The sequence below is a fragment of the Taurulus bubalis genome, assembly GCF_910589615.1.
Source record: "Taurulus bubalis genome assembly, chromosome: 9".
Classification (NCBI taxonomy): domain Eukaryota; kingdom Metazoa; phylum Chordata; class Actinopteri; order Perciformes; family Cottidae; genus Taurulus; species Taurulus bubalis.
The window spans coordinates 17,833,352-17,860,820 of NC_136597.1; the positions used below are offsets into that span (position 1 = coordinate 17,833,352).

The following is a 27,469-nucleotide window of genomic DNA, read 5'->3' on the forward strand; positions in this document are numbered from 1 at the left end:
GGGAATTTAATGCAAACATATATATGAATATGTATTAATATTACATTGAAATAATATGCATTGTATTAATTAATAATTAATTTTGTATTTATAAATTATTGTTATTTTTGCGTCCAAACGGTTGGATGCTGCCACAAAAACAAATGGGCGTACATTTGGAAAATGTATGTACATTAATAGTTACTCTACCATTGAGTATACATTAACTAATCTTCTGCCCCTGTGAGGGGCATTCTGTCAAAATAGTTTTCTGAAAGAAAATACAATAACAATATTTTAAGAAGTAAATGATTAATGAATTGATTAATTATTGAATAACATTCGTAAATAATGAATGCCTAAAAACTTCATTGGTGATATCAAGAGGCATTCATTTATAATTTCCTGTTTGGTATCGATTTACTGAAATGCACCCACGACTAGGAAAAGACTTGATACAGACTCAATCATGATGTTTGTATGTATGGTCATTTTAAAGGCTGTAGTTTGTAATATTGTTGAACTGTATTTCGTCGACTACAAGACAACATATTAGAAACACTTCTCAATTCAGCACAAACTGCAGCCTTCAAAATGACCAACATTTTTTATCAACACCTCTCAAAAACAGCCTTAAGTAGGAGGACCTTGAGTTGAGATCATCTAGTCACACATATTGTCACTGTCATCACTGCACTCTCATACTCAAGTTACAACAACCTGAACATAATATACTTCCCGACTTCCCATATACAAGACTATACTTTAGTCTATATTTAGGTGTATATTCTTGAATAAAGTTCTGTTTATTTAAATTTATCTGAGCCCAACGGCCGCTTTAGGGATGATAGCAACTTTGTTAATTCAACCAAGACAAAACAATGTGTTAGCAATAACTAATGCACCCCAGGTTTTGATTGTGCACCCAGGGCTAAGATTGATAATACAGTACACTAATACATGTTTTGCTTACTCTATACTGTGGAAAAGTTATGCTTTTAAAATATTTTTTGTAAGTATCACTTGCAAACATTCTTTTTTTGTTGATTCAATATTGAAAATAGACTGTGACTCAAAGTATGTGTTTGATAGTGACTGACCATGTACAAATAATAGAAAAAAAGATGTATGTATACTATATATAAATGATGGTGCACTGCCATAGGCAAAATAAATATAATTTGTATTGAAGTGAAATGATGCATTGTTGCTACCAACAATGCATCATGCAAACACTTCAAGACAAATCCACATCAAAAATACCTAATTTAATAAAAAAACAAGAATATACAAAAGCGAGTAAACCGGAGATTTTAATGACAGAAAAGACATTCATATTTTTGATACATGCAGGACAAAGATAGCCGGGGAATTCTTTATACCCTTTTATGCATATATTTGATGGGTTGTGAGTTCAAATCCATGTTTTAAATCTTTCACATTTTACCACAAATATAATCCTTTTCCCCAAAATGTCCAGAAAAATAAAGAGAAACACCCTCTAAGATTAAAAACACCACATTGTTAAATTTGAATAAAAGAAAAATTCTCTTCAAAAGCTAAAAGAGACACCAGGACACAAATATATTCTGTCATCGCAGCGCACTATGCAGACCTTCCTCCCCGACAATAAATTAGTATAAAGGGATGATTTCCAAGGGTGTAGGACATTTCAGACCACAACTGCTGTTTAAAATGTTGAACTTATCCACCCTTATTTGGGGCTGCATAATACACAGAGGTGTGTCTCTTTACATATTGAGTCTTGCCTCTCTAATAGTTTTTGGAGAGGAATTGTTAAAGTTTGTGTAAGTATATTAGTTTAATTTTCCCTTCAATTAAACTTGTCCATACATTCAGCGACTTGGCAACCACACTTGTCAACTGAAATGTAGGAGTGCTTTATCTTATTGCCATCGACGCAGGTCATCTCCACCTCCTTCTTACTGGTTGCCATTTCTTGACAGCATGAGCATGAATGCATCAATCGCTTGTTTTCCGCAGAGTACCTGTAAATAGAGACAGTTTCAGACAGGATCAGTGTCAGCCAGCTGCTGTTCAATGTGAATAAACATCTATCTTGAAACTATGGAAACCTAGAAGGTTATTTCAGCATGATTGAGTAGTTTGTACTGTCCATCTCTCAGATGTTTTGTTATAAATCTCACATTGATGAGGACGCTCCACAAGGTCCTGCACAGGCTGTGATTTCCACCTGCACAACTGACGTGCAGTACTTTGTCTTCAGATAGACGGTGTTCCTGGTCATTTGACAGTTGGTTCTCAGAGTACCTGTGAATGACATATGAACATCTGTTTCATCTTGCTGCAAAAGCTAATGTCATTTCAGTGGCAAAATAAAATATAGCCTCTGGAGTTTTGGGCTTTTTGCTAGTTGATTAATAATTTGAGTGGTTCTTTTAATTTAGCTAAGGAATTATGAACATTTCCAGAAAATATCAACATATTTATTCATAATGAAAGTCTTCAGATACATCCCTACAATTTATTTTTTACCACCGTCGATGCATGATACGAGTAACACAGGATGACAGCAATATTGTGTAATTTAAATATAACATTTTATTGAATCATACTCACATGTTTTGCAACAACCGTTGATGTCACTTTGTTCAGTTCCCTGTAATATAGACAATATGGACTGTAAAATATGCAGATAGACAACACAGACTGATATAGAGTCTCTTATGAGTTGTGTACAGTATTACTGGTGCATTATAGAAAGCAATTTCTTCTTCACTATGTATTTGTGTATTTCAGCAAATGTTATTTATTGACGTCTCTCATATTTAGAATTGCCAATTTGATCTATTTTCATCCCATTTACCAAATGTCTACGATTAGAAATGTAAATGCTTTTTCTACATGGTAAACGATGAATAAGCAGAAATAGCTAAACAAACCCCATATTCCACAGTGTGGATACAAAGTGCACTGTAGGATAAACTCAGAGTTATTAACAAAGATTATAGCTGACAGAAATATGAACTTCTGTTTCATGACTGGATTATACTCACAGGTACGCAGTTTTCTGGATCAAATGCAGGACATGTTGATTGATTTTTAGAGGTTATGAACTCATCCTTCACCTTTTGGCAATCATACGTAGCACACTTATCATTTGGTGGTGACCAAGACTGAGAAGGCTGTAAGAGGAGCAGAAGAGATACATTAGTGCACATAAACTTTGACTGGTACCAACATTTAAAGTTACAGACTTCTAAAGATGTTCCCATTTCACTGTACTTACTTTAATAATTATCGGAGAAGTGAATCCTGGGACATCAACAACACAGCTTGTTTGTTTACACGATCCACAACATTGTCCAGGTTGGTTTTCGTTCACATAGCCCTATTAGGAAAAAGTGCACATATCAAAATGGTGTATCAGAGACAGATGTCTCAAACCTTTGCAAATAAAACCAACACATTTGCGTGACTATAGGGACTAGATATAAACCAGAAAAGTAAAACAAATAATCTTATAGTTTCATTAAGTATCATGGGTGAACAAAACACTGACATCTTCAAACCTATCGTCATGTGCACATAAACCGAAGTGCACCTGACGCAAATGGCATACAGATTAACACAAAAGCATGTGCTTTCATGTAAAACATTTTTTTTTACACTTTATACCTTTACTAGTTTCATATCTGATTAAAAACTGCAACGCTGTTAATAGTTACATACAAACGTACCTCTGGACATAATGGATGACATTGCATCATGTTACACACAATGGTGTTCAACTTGCTGCTGGGATCCTGAGTTTTAGTACAGAGGCATGATTCACATGGGCTTTTGGAGAAATCCGTACCTGGCTGTAAACAATGAAATGCAAAGTCTGAGCTGTATTTCAATTAAAGGTCAGCAAATTACTGTAAATACCTCTTGTCTAATAACAGTGTGAAAATACTGAAGAATGGGGATCTATTTTTTTTAACCTAAATACTATTATTAAGATACTACTTCATTTATTGTATACTTATTTAAAGATTGCAGGGTTTTAGTAACACTTTAACAAACAAGTATACTCGTAATTGTGCACATTTAAGATACAGTATATTATTCCTCACCTTGTACTCAGTATCATTGAAGACACAGACACCTTTGGGTACTAGATTCAAATGACAAATATTATTCCGGCTTATGCATCGTTTAGTTGACAGTCTTTCACACAGTAACACAATAAGCAAATGGAACTGAAACGTATATGGAAAGCTTACCACAGATGAAAGATGGGCAGCAAGTGTCATTTGACATGTGGATCTCCAACTCAAATCCCAGTTTGCACTTATAGTTTAGTAACGAACAGCGGTTCGTATCACATTCTGTTGGTTGAAATAAAAACAGGATTCCTCAATTAAACCAGAACCATTCTTTACTGATTGATTCACTGACTCATTATAAACAGCAGAAGGCGCTGCATTCAGTTTTGAGCAAGGATGACTGAATAAACTGGCATCTGAGTGTATTTTTTCTGGCTTTACAATTCTATTATACAAAAGAAGAAAGAAGATATACGCAACTGTTTTCACAAATTGCGTAGTACTCCTTATGAGAAAAAAACAGTAAAGTTCCCCCTAAATCATCTCAAGATCCTTCAATTAAACATTGTCGGCAGATAAAGGTGTGTCACTTTTAATCACTCACCACAGGTCTGTCTCATACAGCAGTCCACTTTGCGCTCCACCAACACCTCACCTTCCTCACAGGTTATTGGCTCTTGAGTGGGACATGTGAGAGGCTCACACTGAACACTCAGTGTGTCCTTATCACAAGAACACTGCTTACAGTCATTCTGCCAAGTCTCACCAAGCTGTTTGAAAGACGGAACAGGGTTTGTAACGTGTCGGCAACAAATACTCTGTGAATAATGATTATCAGTCAAGTATGGTAGCCTTTACCTGTTTAGGTTGGCCATCAGGTCCAGTGCAACCTTTAACAATACAAAACAATTAGTTTACCTGAACATTCATTTATTCACAAAGAATTAGATTTTTCTTCACAACAGTAACATTATCTTACAGGAGGAGACACAGAGGTCAGAATTTGAGCTGAACAAGGTCATCCCCTCTGGGCAGAAACATCCCTCTGTGATGGCATTACAAGCTTCGTTTATTGTGCCATTTCTTCTCTGGCATTGTTGTGCCTGCATTTCATTATATCTAAATATGAAGACAATTGATGGTGAAAAACAAACATTTTATTATTTCAGAACCCAAAGTATACATTATTAAATGATGAATACATTATGAGTATAATGCAGTGAAAGGACAACTATTATTATTTTTTACATGGCTCTATGGATTGAATGTTGGTTCACCACTTTGGTCCAGACTGAAATATTTGTTGATCAGACAATCATGGTCCCCATGATAAATCCTAATGACTTTGGTGATCTCCTGACTTTCCCTTTAGAGCCACCATGAGGTTGACGTTTGTGGTGAAAACTATCAAAACTATTGGTGGATTGCAGTGTCCTTTAGTACAGACATCCAAGACCCCCTCAGGATCAGTTTGTAATTACTTTGGTAATCCATCCACTGTTTCCATCGACCCCCATAATATAATAAAACAAATAATTTGTTTTGATTTGTAAGTACCTTCAGAACAAATTACATTCCTAGCAGCCTGGCACGCAAAACTAAGATGGTGATAATGGTAAACATTACTGCTTAACATCAACACGGTTGCATTGTGTGCATGTTACACATGCTGATGTTTGCGTTTGGTTCAGCCTAATTACAGCCTCTCATAGCCAATAGCATGGCTATAGACACTTAGTTTAGTAAATGTACAAGCTGCTGACATTATTTGATTCATGATATTGATACTAGAACTGAGCGATTACTGTACCTTGCATTGCACGTTGGAACAAAAGTTGGCCCGCAAGGCTTGTAGACCATATTGTGTGGACATTTATATTCTACAACAAGAGAAAATGTAATTAAACATCAAAATGATGAAAAAAAGTAGTCTGGACATCTGAAAATGACAATGTTAGCGTTCTACTAAACTGAACCTCTCCTACCACACTGTCCATTTGTAGCATTTCTCCAGGGTGTACAGACAGATGCTTCAGCACACATTGTGGCATACACCGCCATACTGGAACAACCAATGGTGGCACTTTCCATGTGGCAAACATCAAATTTACAGCTCTCGTAAAATGGTTTTGGTGAGATTACTTTGTGGCATTCCTCAAACACCCTTAATGTACAAATCAGAAGAAAGACGGCTGTTAATCAGAGTGATACTCAAGAATGAATTGACATGTTGTATTTATATCTATTCTGTAAATTCTTACTTGCTGATCAGAATTTCACAGATATCCGATTCGCAGGGTATTCCTGGAGGTGTTGGACTTGGTGTTGGTGGAGGAGTGTTCTCACAATATGGTTTATTCTTATCCGGTACTTGCCACTGTCCCATCTGAGAACATTCAGGATTAATCTGGCCATTTGGTAATCTGCAGTCATTTTTCCTGTTATTGTCACAGGTACCTTGTGAAAGTAAATAGTAACATGACAAACATTACAACCCATGTGTTACCACATGTGGTACATCCATTGGCACTTTCATATTAACTGTTTACGTATTTTCATCTACGAACATAACATACAGTCTAATTTTCTGTGTTACTAAAACAGCAAATTGATTATCATCTTACCACACTGTCCCTCTGTGTTGTTGTGGAAAAGGGAAAACGGCAAGTCAACGCTGTATAAAAGCCCTTTGAACGTCACAACGGCTTCAATTTCCGGGATTCTCAACAGCAGCTCAATTGCTGTGCTTGTTATGATGAAGTCATCATTAGAGTAGGTTGGCAATACCTGCTTGCCATTGATGAACACCTAAAACATTTGCATCATCAATAGCACTGCATATCATTTAAATATATTCACGTAAAGTAATTTAAATATGTTTAAATTTGTTGAGGTAAAATGTACCTTATTTATGGTATTTGGGTTTCTCTCCTGTGAAAGAATAACTTCATAGTTTTTGTAGTACACAATCAAGGATTTAGGGCAGGTCACAGTTCCAGAGGGATCACAGTTTTCATTGTTGATAAGAATTGTTAAATTGTGTTGAGGAATGATCTCTTTGACAAGGACATATGTGCAGTTTTTCTGGAAGCTGTAATACTGGCCATCAAATGTCAGATAATGAGGATCTCCCCAGCCAGCACAAACACCTGCAAATATTAGATTGAGATTACATTGAGTTTTACATCAATACAAATATGTATATTTATGTATATATTGTGGGTTGTATTGTGGTATTTAAAGATGTTGCTTGAATGTGACATTTTAAAAGGTTTTCACTTGAACTTACATCTGCAGTCATAGTGGAAACAGCAGCCTTGTTCATCATAAACCCTGACTGGTGGTTGCATATTTTCACATACAGGCATGGTCACTGGTTCACATGGTGCATGCTCTGTTATTACTCTTCCATCATCACATGTTTCTTTGATGCAGTTGTTTGAACTCCAGGAATCACCATCCTGTAAAGGGCAAAGTAGTACTTTTAGTCATCTATTACCAGTGAAATAAACACTATGTTAGAACCCCCAAGGTGCACACATGCACAGCATATACATCTAGAATTCATGTCATCCATGAAACAAGAATGATATTCAACATTGATTAATGCTAATAAGACACAGTATATGCATAGGTGTTATTATCCAATCCCACTAATGGGTCAATATTCTTAATAATTGTTATGTTGGATTTATTTGTAGATGTAATCTGTAGTGATATATAATATTTTGTATTTATGTAGCTATTTGTTTTGTTTATGTATCAATATCTGGTTATTTTGTCTAGTTTTGTATGTTGTGAGTTGTTCTTAAGGTGTGTTTGAAAGTGTTTTTATGTTATATGTTAATGTAATTTGGGATAAGATCCCAAAGAGATTAGCCTCGGTTTTGGTTAAATTATATTCAACAACCATTAAAATTAAATTAATCAGTAATTGCATGTTGAATCGACTACTGTTGAACTTTAATGCATGTTCTGCACACTTTTATCCAAAGGAATCAAATACCTTGTTTCAGCCTCTGTCAGAATAGAGACTCTGTAAATAAAGCCAGTTAAGATGAGTTGTTCCTTGTTGAACTAAATTAAAATACCTTTCGAGGTGGTTGCAGATATGAACAGTCTTTGAAAGGCTTCATTGTGGATGAACCAATTGTACTGGCAGTTGTAGAGCCAATTTGTTTTGTAGTGCCAGAGCTTGTTGTGGTGGTGGTAGGAGTTAGTGGAGTCGGAGGGGGACATGATCTAGCATGCTTCTCAACATTGCATATCAAATTGCAATATGCAGTGAAACACCAGCCTTCTCCATCAGTCTTATTGTACATGAAGCTACCTATATGAGAATAAAACCAAGGCAGTTAAATATAAAATTACTAATGATGTGAGAAAAGTAACAGTGCCAGGGTTACAGCTGTCTTTAAAATGCAACATTGGTGAATACTAGTCTAATCACGTCCACTAAAATATAAAGTATATGTCTGGATCCATAATCAGAACTAAATTTACCATTATTGTCCATTATCATAAATAGTTCCAATTGCCACATTTTTGTGAGAGACATAGTCGTGGCTGGACTTTCCAGTTCAACTGTGCAGGTGCCATTGCAGGTGCCATTGCAAATTATTATTATTTTTTTTTAAATGCATGCACTGTGGATATGTACATACATTTTACCAAATCAAGATTTATACAAGATCCAAATGGAATGCAGGCCAACACAAGACTGTGGATTGTGGTTAAAGATTGCAATGCAAACAGGATTTGCATTTAGTGCATAAATACGTTAGAGTTTAGGCTGCCTGTTGTAATCAAATGTGCAAAGTTGCATTGTGAGGACATGTGTAACCGTGACCAAAATATTGATGATAATAAAATTAACAACAACTGAAGCAATAACCAACTACTTACCAGGAGTAAACAGTTGGTCCATGTACTTGCAGAAACATACAGTTGTTCTGCCTTTTGTTGAGGACGGAGAAGTTGAAGGTTTTATAGTTGGAGCTTCAGTAATGGATGGCGTTACTGTGGAGGCAGTGGTGGGTTTTCCTGTGGCAGTTGTGGACTCAGGATTTGCTGTGGCAATAGGGTTTTCTGTTGTTACTGGAATACTGCTCGTTAATGAGGGTGTTGCAGTTGGATTTGAAACTATGGCTCCTGGTGATGGTACTGTTGTTGTCACCACAGGATTTGTAACAACTTCTGCAGTTGTTTTAGTTGTAGCAACAGCAGTAGTAATGGGATTTCCGGTGGTTGTTGTGGTCGCCTTCTCTGTGGTTGTGATTGTAGTTGTTGTGGTGGGTTTGTCGGTGACTGTAGTGCTGGTGGGTTTTTGCTCTCTGGTGGTTGTTGTTGTGGATTCTTTTGTAATTGTGGGTGTGTTTGTTGGAGTTCTATTTGTTGTTGTGGTCGCCTTTTCTGTGGTTTCTACTGACGTGCTAGGTTCTTCAGTTGTTGTGGAAGCAGTAGTGTGTTCCTCTACTGTGGTTGTGGTGGGTTTGTCTGTGATTGTAGTTGTTGTAGTGGGTTTGTCTGTGACTGTAGTTGTGGTGGGTTTTTGTGTTGTGGTGGTTGTTGTTGTGGATTCTTTTGTAATTGTGGGTGTGTCTGTTGGAGTTCTATTTGTTGTTGTGGTCCCCTTTTCTGTGGTTTCTACTGACGTGCTAGGTTCTTCAGTTGTTGTGGAAGCAGTAGTGTGTTCCTCTACTGTGGTTGTGGTGGGTTTGTCTGTGATTGTAGTTGTTGTGGTGGGTTTGTCGGTGACTGTAGTTGTGGTGGGTTTTTGCTCTGTGGTGGTGGTTGTTGTGGATTCTTTTGTAATTGTTGGTGTGTCTGTTGGAGTTCCATTTGTTGTTGTGGTCACCTTTTCTGTGGTTTCTACTGACGTGCTAGGTTCTTCAGTTGTTGTGGAAGCAGTAGAGTGTTCCTCTACTGTGGTTGTGGTGGGCTTGTCTGTGATTGTAGTTGTTGTGGTGGGTTTGTCTGTGACTGTAGTTATTGTGGTGGGTTTGTCTGTGACTGTAGTTGTGGTGGGGTTTTGTGTTGTGGCGGTTGTTGTGGATTCTTTTGTAATTGTGGGTGTGTCTGTAGGAGTTCTATTTGTTGTTGTGGTCGCCTTTTCTGTGGTTTCTACTGACGTGCTAGGTTCTTCAGTTGTTGTGGAAGCAGTAGTGTGTTCCTCTACTGTGGTTGTGGTGGGTTTGTCTGTGATTGTAGTTGTTGTGGTGGGTTTGTCGGTGACTAAAGTTGTGGTGGGTTTTTGCTCTGTGGTGGTGGTTGTTGTGGATTCTTTTGTAATTGTTGGTGTGTCTGTTGGAGTTCCATTTGTTGTTGTGGTCACCTTTTCTGTGGTTTCTACTGACGTGCTAGTTTCTTCAGTTGTTGTGGAAGCAGTAGAGTGTTCCTCTACTGTGGTTGTTGTGGGCTTTCCTGTGATTGTTGTTGTCGTGAGTTTTTCTGTTGTTTTTGCTGAGGTTGTAGTAGACCGCCCTTTTGTTGTTGTTGTTGTTGAGGATGCAGTTGTGGATGAAGCTTGACACATGTTGGTGCAACATTTCACTCGAATGACATAGTCCAAACACTGGTAAGGTATGCTTTGGTCTTTGCCAAGACAGATTAGTCCATCAATTGAGTTGCATTTCACTTTCTGACCTACTTCATCCAAAGTCCTGTCCATGTATTGTTTTGCTCTACATTCTATTTCCAGAGGTTCACTGCAAACACGCAAATCCACATCAGTAATTTTTTCAATGGGTTCGTGCTCTCCACCATTGTCATTATCAGGGTAATGAGAATCCGTCCAATCTGACCACTTACAAACATAGCAGTCAGCAGATGTTGTTGTAGGTTTTTCTGTGGTTGTGGCAGCAGTAGTGCTGGTCTTTCCTGTTGTGGTGGGTTTGTCTGTGATTGTAGTTGTTGTGGTGGGTTTGTCGATGACTGTAGTTGTGGTGGGTTTTTGTGTTGTCGTGGTTGTTGTTGTGGATTCTTTTGTAATTGTGGGTGTGTCTGTTGGAGTTCTATTTGTTGTTGTGGTCCCCTTTTCTGTGGTTTCTACTGACGTGCTAGGTTCTTCAGTTGTTGTGGAAGCAGTAGAGTGTTCCTCTACTGTGGTTGTGGTGGGCTTGTCTGTGATTGTAGTTGTTGTGGTGGGTTTGTCTGTGACTGTAGTTATTGTGGTGGGTTTGTCTGTGACTGTAGTTGTGGTGGGGTTTTGTGTTGTGGCGGTTGTTGTGGATTCTTTTGTAATTGTGGGTGTGTCTGTAGGAGTTCTATTTGTTGTTGTGGTCGCCTTTTCTGTGGTTTCTACTGACGTGCTAGGTTCTTCAGTTGTTGTGGAAGCAGTAGTGTGTTCCTCTACTGTGGTTGTGGTGGGTTTGTCTGTGATTGTAGTTGTTGTGGTGGGTTTGTCGGTGACTGTAGTTGTGGTGGGTTTTTGCTCTGTGGTGGTGGTTGTTGTGGATTCTTTTGTAATTGTTGGTGTGTCTGTTGGAGTTCCATTTGTTGTTGTGGTCACCTTTTCTGTGGTTTCTACTGACGTGCTAGTTTCTTCAGTTGTTGTGGAAGCAGTAGAGTGTTCCTCTACTGTGGTTGTTGTGGGCTTTCCTGTGATTGTTGTTGTCGTGAGTTTTTCTGTTGTTTTTGCTGAGGTTGTAGTAGACCGCCCTTTTGTTGTTGTTGAGGATGCAGTTGTGGATGAAGCTTGACACATGTTGGTGCAACATTTCACTCGAATGACATAGTCCAAACACTGGTAAGGTATACTTTGGTCTTTGCCAAGACAGATTAGTCCATCAATTGAGTTGCATTTCACTTTCTGACCTACTTCATCCAAAGTCCTGTCCATGTATTGTTTTGCTCTACATTCTATTTCCAGAGGTTCACTGCAAACACGCAAATCCACATCAGTAATTTTTTCAATGGGTTCGTGCTCTCCACCATTGTCATTATCAGGGTAATGAGAGTCCGTCCAATCTGACCACTTACAAACATAGCAGTCAGCAGATGTTGTTGTAGGTTTTTCTGTGGTTGTGGCAGCAGTAGTGCTGGTCTTTCCTGTTGTGGTGGGTTTGTCTGTGATTGTAGTTGTTGTGGTGGGTTTGTCGATGACTGTAGTTGTGGTGGGTTTTTGTGTTGTCGTGGTTGTTGTTGTGGATTCTTTTGTAATTGTGGGTGTGTCTGTTGGAGTTCTATTTGTTGTTGTGGTCCCCTTTTCTGTGGTTTCTACTGACGTGCTAGGTTCTTCAGTTGTTGTGGAAGCAGTAGAGTGTTCCTCTACTGTGGTTGTGGTGGGCTTGTCTGTGATTGTAGTTGTTGTGGTGGGTTTGTCTGTGACTGTAGTTATTGTGGTGGGTTTGTCTGTGACTGTAGTTGTGGTGGGGTTTTGTGTTGTGGCGGTTGTTGTGGATTCTTTTGTAATTGTGGGTGTGTCTGTAGGAGTTCTATTTGTTGTTGTGGTTGCCTTTTCTGTGGTTTCTACTGACGTGCTAGGTTCTTCAGTTGTTGTGGAAGCAGTAGTGTGTTCCTCTACTGTGGTTGTGGTGGGTTTGTCTGTGATTGTAGTTGTTGTGGTGGGTTTGTCGGTGACTGTAGTTGTGGTGGGTTTTTGCTCTGTGGTGGTGGTTGTTGTGGATTCTTTTGTAATTGTTGGTGTGTCTGTTGGAGTTCCATTTGTTGTTGTGGTCACCTTTTCTGTGGTTTCTACTGACGTGCTAGTTTCTTCAGTTGTTGTGGAAGCAGTAGAGTGTTCCTCTACTGTGGTTGTTGTGGGCTTTCCTGTGATTGTTGTTGTCGTGAGTTTTTCTGTTGTTTTTGCTGAGGTTGTAGTAGACCGCCCTTTTGTTGTTGTTGTTGTTGAGGATGCAGTTGTGGATGAAGCTTGACACATGTTGGTGCAACATTTCACTCGAATGACATAGTCCAAACACTGATAAGGTATACTTTGGTCTTTGCCAAGACAGATTAGTCCATCAATTGAGTTGCATTTCACTTTCTGACCTACTTCATCCAAAGTCCTGTCCATGTATTGTCTTGCTCTACATTCTATTTCCAGAGGTTCACTGCAAACACGCAAATCCACATCAGTAATTTTTTCAATGGGTTCGTGCTCTCCACCATCGTCATTATCAGGGTAATGAGAGTCCGTCCAATCTGACCACTTACAAACATAGCAGTCAGCAGATGTTGTTGTAGGTTTTTCTGTGGTTGTGGCAGCAGTAGTGCTGGTCTTTCCTGTTGTGGTGGGTTTGTCTGTGATTGTAGTTGTTGTGGTGGGTTTGTCGGTGACTGTAGTTGTGGTGGGTTTTTGTGTTGTCGTGGTTGTTGTTGTGGATTCTTTTGTAATTGTGGGTGTGTCTGTTGGAGTTCTATTTGTTGTTGTGGTCCCCTTTTCTGTGGTTTCTACTGACGTGCTAGGTTCTTCAGTTGTTGTGGAAGCAGTAGAGTGTTCCTCTACTGTGGTTGTGGTGGGCTTGTCTGTGATTGTAGTTGTTGTGGTGGGTTTGTCTGTGACTGTAGTTATTGTGGTGGGTTTGTCTGTGACTGTAGTTGTGGTGGGGTTTTGTGTTGTGGCGGTTGTTGTGGATTCTTTTGTAATTGTGGGTGTGTCTGTAGGAGTTCTATTTGTTGTTGTGGTCGCCTTTTCTGTGGTTTCTACTGACGTGCAAGGTTCTTCAGTTGTTGTGGAAGCAGTAGTGTGTTCCTCTACTGTGGTTGTGGTGGGTTTGTCTGTGATTGTAGTTGTTGTGGTGGGTTTGTCGGTGACTGTAGTTGTGGTGGGTTTTTGTTCTGTGGTGGTGGTTGTTGTGGATTCTTTTGTAATTGTTGGTGTGTCTGTTGGAGTTCCATTTGTTGTTGTGGTCACCTTTTCTGTGGTTTCTACTGACGTGCTAGTTTCTTCAGTTGTTGTGGAAGCAGTAGAGTGTTCCTCTACTGTGGTTGTTGTGGGCTTTCCTGTGATTGTTGTTGTCGTGAGTTTTTCTGTTGTTTTTGCTGAGGTTGTAGTAGACCGCCCTTTTGTTGTTGTTGTTGTTGAGGATGCAGTTGTGGATGAAGCTTGACACATGTTGGTGCAACATTTCACTCGAATGACATAGTCCAAACACTGGTAAGGTATACTTTGGTCTTTGCCAAGACAGATTAGTCCATCAATTGAGTTGCATTTCACTTTCTGACCTACTTCATCCAAAGTCCTGTCCATGTATTGTCTTGCTCTACATTCTATTTCCAGAGGTTCACTGCAAACACGCAAATCCACATCAGTAATTTTTTCAATGGGTTCGTGCTCTCCACCATTGTCATTATCAGGGTAATGAGAGTCCGTCCAATCTGACCACTTACAAACATAGCAGTCAGCAGATGTTGTTGTAGGTTTTTCTGTGGTTGTGGCAGCAGTAGTGCTGGTCTTTCCTGTTGTGGTGGGTTTGTCTGTGATTGTAGTTGTTGTGGTGGGTTTGTCGATGACTGTAGTTGTGGTGGGTTTTTGTGTTGTCGTGGTTGTTGTTGTGGATTCTTTTGTAATTGTGGGTGTGTCTGTAGGAGTTCTATTTGTTGTTGTGGTCCCCTTTTCTGTGGTTTCTACTGACGTGCTAGGTTCTTCAGTTGTTGTGGAAGCAGTAGAGTGTTCCTCTACTGTGGTTGTGGTGGGCTTGTCTGTGACTGTAGTTATTGTGGTGGGTTTGTCTGTGACTGTAGTTGTGGTGGGGTTTTGTGTTGTGGCGGTTGTTGTGGATTCTTTTGTAATTGTGGGTGTGTCTGTAGGAGTTCTATTTGTTGTTGTGGTCGCCTTTTCTGTGGTTTCTACTGACGTGCTAGGTTCTTCAGTTGTTGTGGAAGCAGTAGTGTGTTCCTCTACTGTGGTTGTGGTGGGTTTGTCTGTGATTGTAGTTGTTGTGGTGGGTTTGTCGGTGACTGTAGTTGTGGTGGGTTTTTGCTCTGTGGTGGTGGTTGTTGTGGATTCTTTTGTAATTGTTGGTGTGTCTGTTGGAGTTCCATTTGTTGTTGTGGTCACCTTTTCTGTGGTTTCTACTGACGTGCTAGTTTCTTCAGTTGTTGTGGAAGCAGTAGAGTGTTCCTCTACTGTGGTTGTTGTGGGCTTTCCTGTGATTGTTGTTGTCGTGAGTTTTTCTGTTGTTTTTGCTGAGGTTGTAGTAGACCGCCCTTTTGTTGTTGTTGTTGTTGAGGATGCAGTTGTGGATGAAGCTTGACACATGTTGGTGCAACATTTCACTCGAATGACATAGTCCAAACACTGATAAGGTATACTTTGGTCTTTGCCAAGACAGATTAGTCCATCAATTGAGTTGCATTTCACTTTCTGACCTACTTCATCCAAAGTCCTGTCCATGTATTGTCTTGCTCTACATTCTATTTCCAGAGGTTCACTGCAAACACGCAAATCCACATCAGTAATTTTTTCAATGGGTTCGTGCTCTCCACCATCGTCATTATCAGGGTAATGAGAGTCCGTCCAATCTGACCACTTACAAACATAGCAGTCAGCAGATGTTGTTGTAGGTTTTTCTGTGGTTGTGGCAGCAGTAGTGCTGGTCTTTCCTGTTGTGGTGGGTTTGTCTGTGATTGTAGTTGTTGTGGTGGGTTTGTCGGTGACTGTAGTTGCGGTGGGTTTTTGTGTTGTCGTGGTTGTTGTTGTGGATTCTTTTGTAATTGTGGGTGTGTCTGTTGGAGTTCTATTTGTTGTTGTGGTCCCCTTTTCTGTGGTTTCTACTGACGTGCTAGGTTCTTCAGTTGTTGTGGAAGCAGTAGAGTGTTCCTCTACTGTGGTTGTGGTGGGCTTGTCTGTGATTGTAGTTGTTGTGGTGGGTTTGTCTGTGACTGTAGTTATTGTGGTGGGTTTGTCTGTGACTGTAGTTGTGGTGGGGTTTTGTGTTGTGGCGGTTGTTGTGGATTCTTTTGTAATTGTGGGTGTGTCTGTAGGAGTTCTATTTGTTGTTGTGGTCGCCTTTTCTGTGGTTTCTACTGACGTGCTAGGTTCTTCAGTTGTTGTGGAAGCAGTAGTGTGTTCCTCTACTGTGGTTGTGGTGGGTTTGTCTGTGATTGTAGTTGTTGTGGTGGGTTTGTCGGTGACTGTAGTTGTGGTGGGTTTTTGCTCTGTGGTGGTGGTTGTTGTGGATTCTTTTGTAATTGTTGGTGTGTCTGTTGGAGTTCCATTTGTTGTTGTGGTCACCTTTTCTGTGGTTTCTACTGACGTGCTAGTTTCTTCAGTTGTTGTGGAAGCAGTAGAGTGTTCCTCTACTGTGGTTGTTGTGGGCTTTCCTGTGATTGTTGTTGTCGTGAGTTTTTCTGTTGTTTTTGCTGAGGTTGTAGTAGACCGCCCTTTTGTTGTTGTTGTTGTTGTTGAGGATGCAGTTGTGGATGAAGCTTGACACATGTTGGTGCAACATTTCACTCGAATGACATAGTCCAAACACTGATAAGGTATACTTTGGTCTTTGCCAAGACAGATTAGTCCATCAATTGAGTTGCATTTCACTTTCTGACCTACTTCATCCAAAGTCCTGTCCATGTATTGTCTTGCTCTACATTCTATTTCCAGAGGTTCACTGCAAACACGCAAATCCACATCAGTAATTTTTTCAATGGGTTCGTGCTCTCCACCATTGTCATTATCAGGGTAATGAGAGTTCGTCCAATCTGACCACTTACAAACATAGCAGTCAGCAGATGTTGTTGTAGGTTTTTCTGTGGTTGTGGCAGCAGTAGTGCTGGTCTTTCCTGTTGTGGTGGGTTTGTCTGTGATTGTAGTTGTTGTGGTGGGTTTGTCTGTGACTGTAGTTGTGGTGGGTTTTTGTGTTGTGGTGGTTGTTGTTGTGGATTCTTTTGTAATTGTTGGTGTGTCTGTTGGAGTTCTCTTTGTTGTTGTGGTCGCCTTTTCTGTGGTTTCTACTGACGTGCTAGGTTCTTCAGTTGTTGTGGAAGCAGTAGTGTGTTCCTCTACTGTGGTTGTGGTGGGTTTGTCTGTGACTGTAGTTGTGGTGGTCGATAGCTCTGTGATTGTCAAAAAAAGATTGAACTGTCACTGACATTGCCTATTTTGGAAATGTTTCACACTTATGAATTTCTACAGTCTTTTTTATCTTACCACTTTCAAAATCAAAGGCTGTTGTTGTTGGTGTCTGCGTAGGTGCAGTTATAGAGCAACTCTCTATGATTCTGCTAATATTTCCATTTCCTCCACAAACAGCTATGATACAGGTTCCATCTCCATCATGTGTGTCATATACTGTAGCTCCATACTTGTACAAATGTCCTTTGTACGTACAAATGCAAGCTGCAAAATAAATAATTATTTGAGAATTATAAGAATCTTTTTTTTCTTTTTTTTTTCGTGAATTCATTCTATTTGAATTAGTCTGTGTTAAGATCTCATCACAGAAATTGTCATAGCCACACTCACCTTTGATATCATAGATGCACTCCATCTTTGTTGAAGAACAATAACTAAAAGGGAGACAAGAGAGGGAGTATTTCAACACAATGCGACAACACGCCTTTTTGAGTTGTTGATCAATCTCCATTGAAAGAGTACATTATTTTCACAATGATAGTACATAACTCTATAGCTTCTCCCAGGACGTTGATTGGTCCATGCTCTGGCTTGCCGGACACACATGCATTACTTGAAGACTGACAGGATGGATGTCTGCGTGATACGTTATCAGTGCTGGTTTGGTATTTTAGTAAATTGCTGTGTGCCCAGTGGGAGGAGAGCATGGTAATTGTGTTGCATAATATCTTTACCATTTCATTTGGTGAAGGTACACTCATATTAAATCCCATTTCTTCATGTATTGCTTGTGTTTCCACTTTTAGTCTACATTCTTCAGCCAGATGAAATAATACAAATTCCAGATTGATTCCTACCACCATCTTTCATCAGCGGTAGCCTATATGAGGCCTTTCATTGACCGTATTTCATACAGATTGTTCATTGTTACCCTTAGGTTGGTGTTCCCAGAAACAAAAGAGTGTTAATTAAATAACGTATTTGTTGGTCATTGCCAGAATAATGTTGCAATATGCAGGTTGAGTGTGGTATATTGAATCGAGCACTCGGTATATATATGTATTTGACTGTCACTTCTATGTGTTCGGGAATGGTTGGTGCACGCAGTTGTTGGATTCGGCCGCCAGTAAAGGATTGGACTTGTACCGCATCCTTGTCTCCATGCATTTGTATCGAACAGTGATTTAGATAACCCACGAGTAGTAGAACTATAACAGTGTACTAACTACACAAGTAGCATAAAGCCACAACATTAAGCAACTCATTCCTTTCCATTTTGTCAGCAATTATTTTTCCATGTAAAACAAATATGATCAACTCAAACTTTAAAACTAATTTTAGAAATGTTTCAAATTAAAATACAAATAAACAAGGAACAAACGTTTTTAACGGAAGATGCATTTTGATGATACATAAAAGCACGCACGGAAAGTAGACATATTCAGAAACAAAGAATATCCATCCATTAGCTGTACCCCCTTATCCCTTTTGATGGTCTTGAGGGGCTGGAGCATATATGAAGACAACAAAATTAAACAACACGTTTCCTGAGGGAAACCTTCTCAAGGGTTCCCATCCCATCAACTGTGATCTGCCCTACGCTGCAGGATTTAAAATAGTGGTGCCTTTATGATGAATGTTATTGTCTTATTTGCTATTATAATATACTTAATTTATTATATATATATATATATATATATATATATATATATATATATATATATATATATATATATATATATACATATATTATATATCTAATATATTGTATTATATAAGTATTGTAAGATGGAAAGTGACCTACCACTTGTGACAGTTTTCCGTTGGCATCATGAGCGTCCCTTCTTTGTAGTGCTTCCCATCATTATCATAGCAGCCACAATTTTCCTGTGACACACACTGCATTGTATCTTCTTCCAAATAAGATCGTTCAGGGGGGCAATTTGGATAGCAACCTTGAAAAGTTAAATGTTATTGTAAATTGCAGAGCTAGCACCCAATAGGTACAGACAGGAAGTCTTGTCTAAAGCAAGTGAGAATCTCTGTGTGGTGAAAGAAAAATTAGAACACTAAGCACAATTTTGCTTCACTAGCATGGTTAACTATTTCACTAAAAACTATTTCACTAAAAACCCTAAAAATACATACACTACAACTTTCATGTCATTTCTACCTTCTAGTGCTGGAATGTGATTGTAGCATGCTCCTGAGGGATTCCTGCATGTCTTCATGCATGGCTTTCCACAAGGCTCATAGTGCCATTCACACTCTCCATCAGGGTTGTAAAAATCACAGAACAGAGCTAATGAAACAAAGACAGGAATATTAGAAAGATCAAATACAAGATTATTCATAAAATCTTCATAATGCAATTTTAGTTTGGCTTTATTTGTAAATTATATATTTTAAATGAATAATGAGAGATGGTGATTAAAATCACATTGCTTTTTTGGTTTATCTCCTGAGAGAAACACAAATAAAACACTCACGGCAGATCGTAGGAGTCCTCCATTTCACGCAGGCTCCGGCCTCATTACAGGCTGCTGCGTAGGCTGCTACAGCCGAGCAGAAACATTCACAATCTCCTCCTGTGTTGCAGGAACAAGTGTCTCTCACACAAGAATCATAATAGTTTTGTGGATCCACCTTTTTGAAAAAAAACATTGTAAATGTAAGTAGAGTCAGGATTATAGTCTGATTGCTAATTATACACAGTATATACAAATAATTGAGTTGACTGTTATTTGGCAGATTTCTTACCTTTGAATGGCAACCAGCAAATACTATACTATTGATAATGCTGCAGTGTTTTAATGCCCATGCTTGCCTGTGTGAGTACAGACTGCAAGGATTTTTGTGTGTGTCAGCATTAGGGCAGGTAGGTGACACTTTCCAGCTGTTTCCAAAGTCAAGGGCTTCAACAACAACTTCTTTACTTCTCGTGGTAAAATCGTTCTTGATATTCCCATCGTAGTTCCCACAAAGGCCACATACTTTTCCCTGGGATGAAATAAGATCTAGTTAATTTGTAAAATGGCAACCTTATTAACATTCATCTGAATGCCTGTATATCCCCTCACCCACCTTGAATGTGGGCTTGAGTTTGATCATGAGTGTTGTCTTCTTATTCCAAATGAGAACAAGACCATTATTTGCCTCAATGACAAGGTATATGCCCATAGTGTGGACTTTAAAGGGTATGTCCACACCTTTGCTTTGTTTGATAACTCTGACATTTTCCTCTGACAGAACAATTTCATTGTTCTGAAAGAAACAAAACATGCTTATTTGTAACCCTGCAATATAATTTTCAACATAAAAAAATTATCCTGAATGCATATAATAGTGTTATTTACCCCTAGGTAGAGTTTGATAGCAGTGGAGCAGATGCTTTCAGTTGTTCCACATAGGACGCTCTCAGTCAGGACCCGAAAGGTGCCATTCATATTGTCCTCACAGTAATCCTGCAAGATTTTGATTTGATTACAACACAGACTTTTGACCAATTACAAAGTATATATATATATATATATATATATATATATATATATATATATATATATATATATATATATATATATATATATATGTCTGCAGTACCTGAGTGAAGACGTAGCCACAGTCCCCATTAAAGGAGAATTTCTTTTCATCAAAAGTGATGTAATGCCCTTCTCCATATATGGTACAGGTTCCATCACACTCATGATCTGTACATTCCCATTTAGTGCTATTGCAGGTGCTATGATTTAAACAGATTAAGGGATTTCAAGTCAGTTACTCACAAAAACACACAACAGTGACCTGACACAGCTCTATATTAGTGTGGAAAGAATAAAGGGCTCACCAGGTATTGCAGTCCGCAGTGACCGTCTGTCCAGAATTATAGGAATCTCCATTATATGTGCAGGGACAGTTCTCCTGCTTAATACAGCCTCCTTTACCATCAGACAGCAGGTCAGCAGGACATACGCAGCCTGACATACACTGTGTACTGACCTATACAGTGGAACAGCAAATAATTGAACATGCTGCTTTAATACACATGTGTATAATATTCAACAACACTTATGAACCAGAATATCAATCTTACACATTCTGTGTCCAGCATCTGGCAGCTTTTTTGGCATTCTGACCCCTTGGCGCCTGGCAATGCACTTGAGCAGTTGAAGAAAATCTTTGGCTCGGTGCATGCTGATGACAATAAAAATAGCGTGTTACACAGGGCACCACTGTATGCTTGGTGTTGGTCGTACAGTGCTTTGTTATAGAAGGATTAATATGAGGACCTGAGTGCATTGTACCTACTTCCAGTTATTTGGGTTCCTGTACATTGTAGTTTTCCACTATGGCATAAGCTGAAATACATAGAAAGACACGCAGGGTTAAATCTTACTAGTTTTTGCTCAATTTCTTGCAAAGCAAATTGTCTACACAGATTTACTTGACAGGCTTACTTGAGGATTTGCAGGGAGCCAGTGACTTTTATTGCACATATTAAGCAAAAACCAATGTACCACACATTTAAAATGAAAATACAAATAAACAAAAGTGCAAATGGAGCTTGAACCAAATTAAATGAGAAACAGTTTAAGAGGTGCAATTATGACTTCAAAACAGTAAAATACATTGCATCAGCAATTATAATATCCACGCTTACAAAACAATTTTACATTGTAGCATGTAAATAGGCATAATGATAAGTAAAGTGCAATAAAGCATTTGCTTTGCTGATAAAAATAAAGAGAGAACAAAGTTGTTCACAGTAGAAAAGGCTAGCAAGGGTAGTACTTTACTGCATACAACATACTGTTTGTTGGTAAAACTTTACTTTCAGTAAAACCAAACATATTTTATTCCCTGTCATACCTCTGCTAAGCAGCGTCCAATTCAAAATATAAATAAAACAAGGTCCCATAAACATTACACTTTAAAAGTTGACCCACTAATCCAGGATAATTTTGTTTAGTTATAATTAAATGCTTTAGGGGTGCCCTGATGGCCCCGACAATGACCCGCAACATTCCCTGTTCTCCTGCTGCTGGAGACTTTTGGTGTCATACCCCATCTCTCTCTCTTCTCATCTCTCTCTTTTCGCTTTCGCCAGCTGATTAATACAAGTCTAAAATAACCCCAAAATAATCATTAAAAACTATTGTTCTGCTTTAATTTGACAAGAAATATTAAAAAACTCACCAAGTTTGTGCATTGACTTTGATGATATGTCCGTGGCGTACCAGCTGGTCTCCCATATGACAGGAGCAGTGTGAGGCTGACACACACTCTCCATTCTCGTTGAGGTAAGTTCCTTCAGCACAGCCGCAGCCGTCAAGCGGAGTAAATTCAACCCCACATGTTGAGTCTGACTGACTAAGAGAGCGGCAGGTGCGACCACAGCTTGTCATTTGGTAGCCATACACAAAAGTCGAAGGGCAGCCAGTCGTGTATTTGTCTTTTGAAAGGAAACAGGTTCACTTTGTGTTTAAATATCATCAATAAATATAAATATACTTAGTTTATTTCACATTTGATATTTTAGGTACTTACGGCATACAGTGTCCCTCCATCCATTCAATAAGACACCTTCAGCAGCACATGCATGAACATAAGAGGATATGGCAGCACACATGCACTTCTCACTGTTATCACAGGCGCAGGTGTCATAAATACAAGACTGCAGAGAGAAGCAGAAACAAGCTCAATCAATAGATGGATTGTTAAATTGTTAAAGAAGTGAAATGACACATGTACATACACACAAACATTAGACTGCATACAAAAATAAATCACTGCTTACAGCTTGATAGTCTTCTGGATTTATTACAGAATGGCACTTTGCAAAAATCTCTTTTGGGTCTGACAGCAAGGCGCACCAGTGTTTGGCATATTTCTCTACAAAGACAAATAAACATGTTTATTGATAACATGTAAAGAAGAATGATATAAAGGTATGGAGTGCGATGATTGGGACCTACCCTTGGTTATGCTCAAAATACAGGGTTCCCCAAGTATGTTTGTCACTTCGGAGCAGATTGTTTTGGTCTTCCATGTGTTGACAAATGTCCCAGCCGTTCCCTCAGTCAGTCCATTTGAGGTCTTGAAGTCATCAGCTTCCACATCATTAAAATCTCCACAAAGACCTGGATAAAGGTAACGATACTTAATACTGTATACTCTTTGCAAAAGGCAGATATTTTACACAATAATCAAAAGAAGTAAAACACACCCCTGAGTTTTCCCTTATTGGAAACGCTGGCTTTGATGTAGACCTGCATAATGGGTGAAAGCTGAATCTCGAGGAGAAGCCCGAAATTGGTGTGGATTATAATGAAGAATGTCGATGGGCTGAAGACTGTTATGTCATCTGCAAGGGAAAACATTTTCAAATTGAATAAAGAGATTAATTTGAGCAAACTCAATTACATGTTGTAATATCATTGGAGAATGAGAACTAAATAAAACCAACCACTCACCCGTGATAAGAGGGAGCTGAGTGCTCAGTTTGTTATGCAAAACCTTTCCATTCGCTTCAACTACAATCATCTGCAGTGAGAGAAAAATAAAAAATATGTTAAAAACCTCAGGGAAAATCTTTTCAGCAGATGTGAAATGGAGAAAATTCTATAAAGTTAACTTTATTAAGAGAGAACAATATTATACTGTAATCTTACCATGTGTTTAGGCAGTAGTAGGGTGACTGCAGCCAAGCAAGTCGACTTCTCTGAATTTTTACATTTGGCCAAGTCACCAAGGACGCTGAAAGTCCCATTCATTTCCTAAAGTCAAGAAGATAACAATGCACTTAATTACAAACAGTGTGCTTATTAAAAAGCAATGTAACGTTGTATGTGGATTAAAGGATGAATTACTTAAAGTTTAAATGCCTCACCTTGGAGAGAACATAAGAGCAGTCTCCATGGAAAGAATAGGTTTTGTCATCATAGGTGGAAATGTGGCTGCCACCCAGCACGGAGCATCTACCAGGACAGTCTATATTCTCACAGCGCCACTGAGCCTGGGTACAGGTGCTGTCAACAGAGTTCAGTCAGTCCAACTAGAGTGATCACCTTAAATGCACATGTTATGAACATTATATTGAAAATAGTGAGTAATTACCAATTTTGACACGCCCTTGAGTATGTTTCCCCTGGTTTGTACGGCTTGCCTTTGTGTAAGCAGGAGCATGTGTCAGCAGCAACACACCCCTTTTGTGTAATGTCATCAAAGACGGTCCCTTGGGAGAAACATAATGAAGTGATTAGTCTAGTCTGTAAAGTAAACTGTAAACTACACAATGCAAACCCCATTAATAATGTGTTAATATGAATTAACAACATACACTTTATTTTTTGCCATTTTTGTATCCAAGATCAAAACAAAACTGCATTAAATCTAAGTTGTTTACATTTTATTGTCCATGACCTGACAACTTTCTCTATTAATTTGTGGTACATTAGGCTACTCAATTGTATAAGTGCACCTAACCGACTGCAGCCAAAGTTATTTACAATGTAGCATCTCAACTGTAAAAAGAAGAGTGTTGAGAGGACAAGGACAAATGTAATAATTGTGATAAACTCACTATATTAACATGATGTAATTGATTCAGTATTTGAAGGCAACTAAATACTTAAACACAGGTCCTAGCCTGCTGCTCAATCAATAACTTCAGCTTTTGTTGTTACAACAACTTGACGGTAATTCAACAGCAGAAATTACTCATTTTGCACAACAATTGCAAAAGTCAAGAGCACAACTTAAGTAATTAGAGAGCATTAATGAATCACCTGTGAATGGAAATAAACCTTCTGATATCTGCTCGACTACAAACATGATCTGTGCTGGTTTTCATATCAGGAAACTTACCGGTTGGACAAAAGCATCCATCTAAGCAGTGATCCTCACACACTTGGCTTCTTTTGGAGTTGCTGCAGGTGTCAGTACAGGGACTACCGCATTCTTTATACTCCATGTTGAAAGGGCATGTTTTTGCTAATCAACACACACAAAAGTAAAAAACAATTAGAAACAGTGATTCTGAAACAACTGCAGTAAAAGCGTCCAAGCTCAATTTTATAAATGTTCTTACCACACATTTGTGTAGTCTTCCATTGCTGTGGTACCCCGCCTGCATGAGCGCACTGACGAGAATACTCTGATGTGGTTGAACACAAGCATGAGGTACGATTGTCACAGTGGCACAGGTCCTTCACACAGGCTTCGATGAAGGAGTCAGTATCAATCAGGTTTTGACAGTTGAGGAATGCAGTTCCTGTCAGCAGGTTTGCACAGAGGTCTTTCTGTGGGGGAAAGTATATGATGTATTCAAAATGTTTCTTGACTATTGTTATGTATAGAATTATGTGAAAGGCAAATCCATTTTCACATACTTGATTTTCACAGGTCTGTGTGGCGGGAGAGGAGATTTCTTCACACTCTTCAATAGGACCGTTGACTTTCCAGGACTGCCCATAATATTCAAGAGATACTGACTCCCCTGTTTCTTATAAGAAAAAGAGGTTTTAGCAAATGTGAAGACTGATTTAGAGCAGATTGCTTGGCTTCATTATTAATTATTCACCTGTTTTATTGAACTCGTCGTAAACCTGGACTCCATTGAAGTCACCACACAGGCCACAGGTCTGATTCTTGAATTTTGTATCCAGCTCAACCTTAAAACCAGATAAAAATTTGAGTTGCACTAGTAAGTTAATTAAGAAATCTCGTAACTACAGTTAAATTGCTTCAATTTGATTTAACATGGATTAATCTTTACCATAGTCAATTATCTAATCTCCTGAACAGCAATCAAACTAAATAAGTGTAAGTTATTAAAAATATGAATACAAAGCATTATTTGGATATTATTTATGTGCAATGTATGACGACATAATGAATACACATACCCAGAGGGAATCTTTTTCATTCCACATGATGACCAAACCCAGCTTGGCCTGGATTTTCACATAGGAGACGGTTCTTTCAATTGAAATGCCAACCTGGCTGAATGGTATAGTGACACTATAGGGAGAGGAGGATGAGACATTAGCCTTTACTGGAACCAGATCATCAGCTGGAAATGAAAAGTCACATTATCAACACCGACTAACCTCTTGCCCAAGTAATAGGACAGAAGGAGGAGGAGACATCGTTTAAGAGTACAAAATACTGGCTCTTTGTTAATGTTATTAAATACCTACGTCTTCGATAACAGTTGACCTACTCCATACAACTCAAAAAACAATTGAGACAACAACGGCGGTGCGCTTATTTAGCTAACGAGACAGATATTTCGTAACTATGTGATGTACCATGTGCTATATTTTATTTGGCAATTTTGCCTCGATTTACGGATCATCCCATTACCTCATATTTGTTTGCTTTTTTTGTTTCTTATTTGCTTGTTGCCCACTTATAATACATCTTATAATGTGACACATTGTCATAAATAAAAAGTGTAAAATAAAGCAAAACCAGACTCACGGCTCATCATTGACTTTGATGGAATTATAGGCTAATTCCACAACGGCCCCCTCCAGTTTCATAATGACCGTTTTAATGGTGATGGTCCCATTCATCTCCTGCCGTTGGAACTGAATATTGAAACTTTCGTAGCTTCCCTTACACTGGGAGGCAAGAATGTAGTTGCAAGTCGAGGGAAGCTGGAAGAAATCTCCATCGAAAGTCTTAAAGTGATAGTTTCCCCATGTACTGCAGATCTGGTCATTGTGAGCGGGACTCACTTCTTAATTAAGGACAAAAAACACATGCATTACACTGTAGTTCAAACTGTACATGACTTTCAGGTTTCAGGTTTTTCATCCTTCATCTTTGAAAACAACTATTACCTGTAATTACTGGTATTTTGGTAACCGTCTGAACCATGACTGAAAAAAGAAAGACACATTATCAATAACATCAGACAAAAGCAGGCTGCTTTTATTTGTATTATCCAGTATACACAATAAGGTTTTATTTGGTATATGCAGCTCTCTTTGTGCGCCTTTCACTGTACATACCCGTGCTGGCTGCTAGTTGTCCAATGTAGAGGAGGAGCCATGGTATTACCCATTCAAGTAGCATCCTGGTTGTTTCCATGATCTTTGAGTCGTCCCTGTCCTGACAGTTGACCTAACTAGTCCCACACTACCAATGTCATGTTATATAGTTATTTGCATGTTTGCAGATAAGGAGGGGCAAAGGAGACATTTTGGGTGTCAACCATTGTGGTTTTGGTCTCCATTAAGATCACACCCATGAAGAGGTTATATATATATTTATATATATACAACATATCTGTGTCGTAAAGCATGCCATCACTCTCACTCTCAGTCTCCTTAGCTCTATTTCAATGTTGATCTTTCGTAAACATTAACATACATTCTATAGATATAGGAACAAT

General features: G+C 38.8%; 1 protein-coding gene across 1 annotated transcript; it reads right to left on the reverse strand.

Moving 5' to 3' along the window:
- Window positions 1-1,813: 1,813 nt before the first annotated feature.
- LOC306741096 (mucin-5B-like) lies at window positions 1,814-27,165 on the reverse strand (the record flags this gene model as incomplete). The annotated part of the gene is made up of 49 exons (XM_079223349.1): window positions 1,814-1,988; window positions 2,148-2,271; window positions 2,581-2,620; window positions 3,018-3,146; window positions 3,702-3,824; window positions 4,080-4,120; window positions 4,230-4,334; window positions 4,657-4,822; window positions 4,911-4,942; window positions 5,032-5,171; window positions 5,863-5,932; window positions 6,038-6,216; window positions 6,314-6,509; window positions 6,677-6,860; window positions 6,957-7,201; window positions 7,342-7,513; window positions 8,144-8,382; window positions 8,958-10,355; window positions 10,456-10,577; window positions 16,955-17,051; window positions 17,146-17,334; window positions 17,461-17,504; window positions 18,875-19,025; window positions 19,244-19,372; window positions 19,560-19,716; window positions 19,831-20,070; window positions 20,155-20,334; window positions 20,427-20,534; window positions 20,671-20,809; window positions 20,915-21,066; window positions 21,161-21,261; window positions 21,376-21,425; window positions 22,264-22,519; window positions 22,615-22,741; window positions 22,865-22,959; window positions 23,043-23,207; window positions 23,294-23,431; window positions 23,541-23,610; window positions 23,739-23,843; window positions 23,957-24,095; window positions 24,184-24,301; window positions 24,934-25,059; window positions 25,157-25,367; window positions 25,458-25,564; window positions 25,649-25,739; window positions 25,974-26,088; window positions 26,551-26,812; window positions 26,916-26,954; window positions 27,087-27,165. The coding sequence occupies 49 exons, from the start codon at window positions 27,163-27,165 to the stop codon at window positions 1,814-1,816; spliced, it is 7,860 nt and encodes a 2,619-aa protein (XP_079079475.1).
- Between the last annotated feature and the right edge of the window lie 304 nt (window positions 27,166-27,469).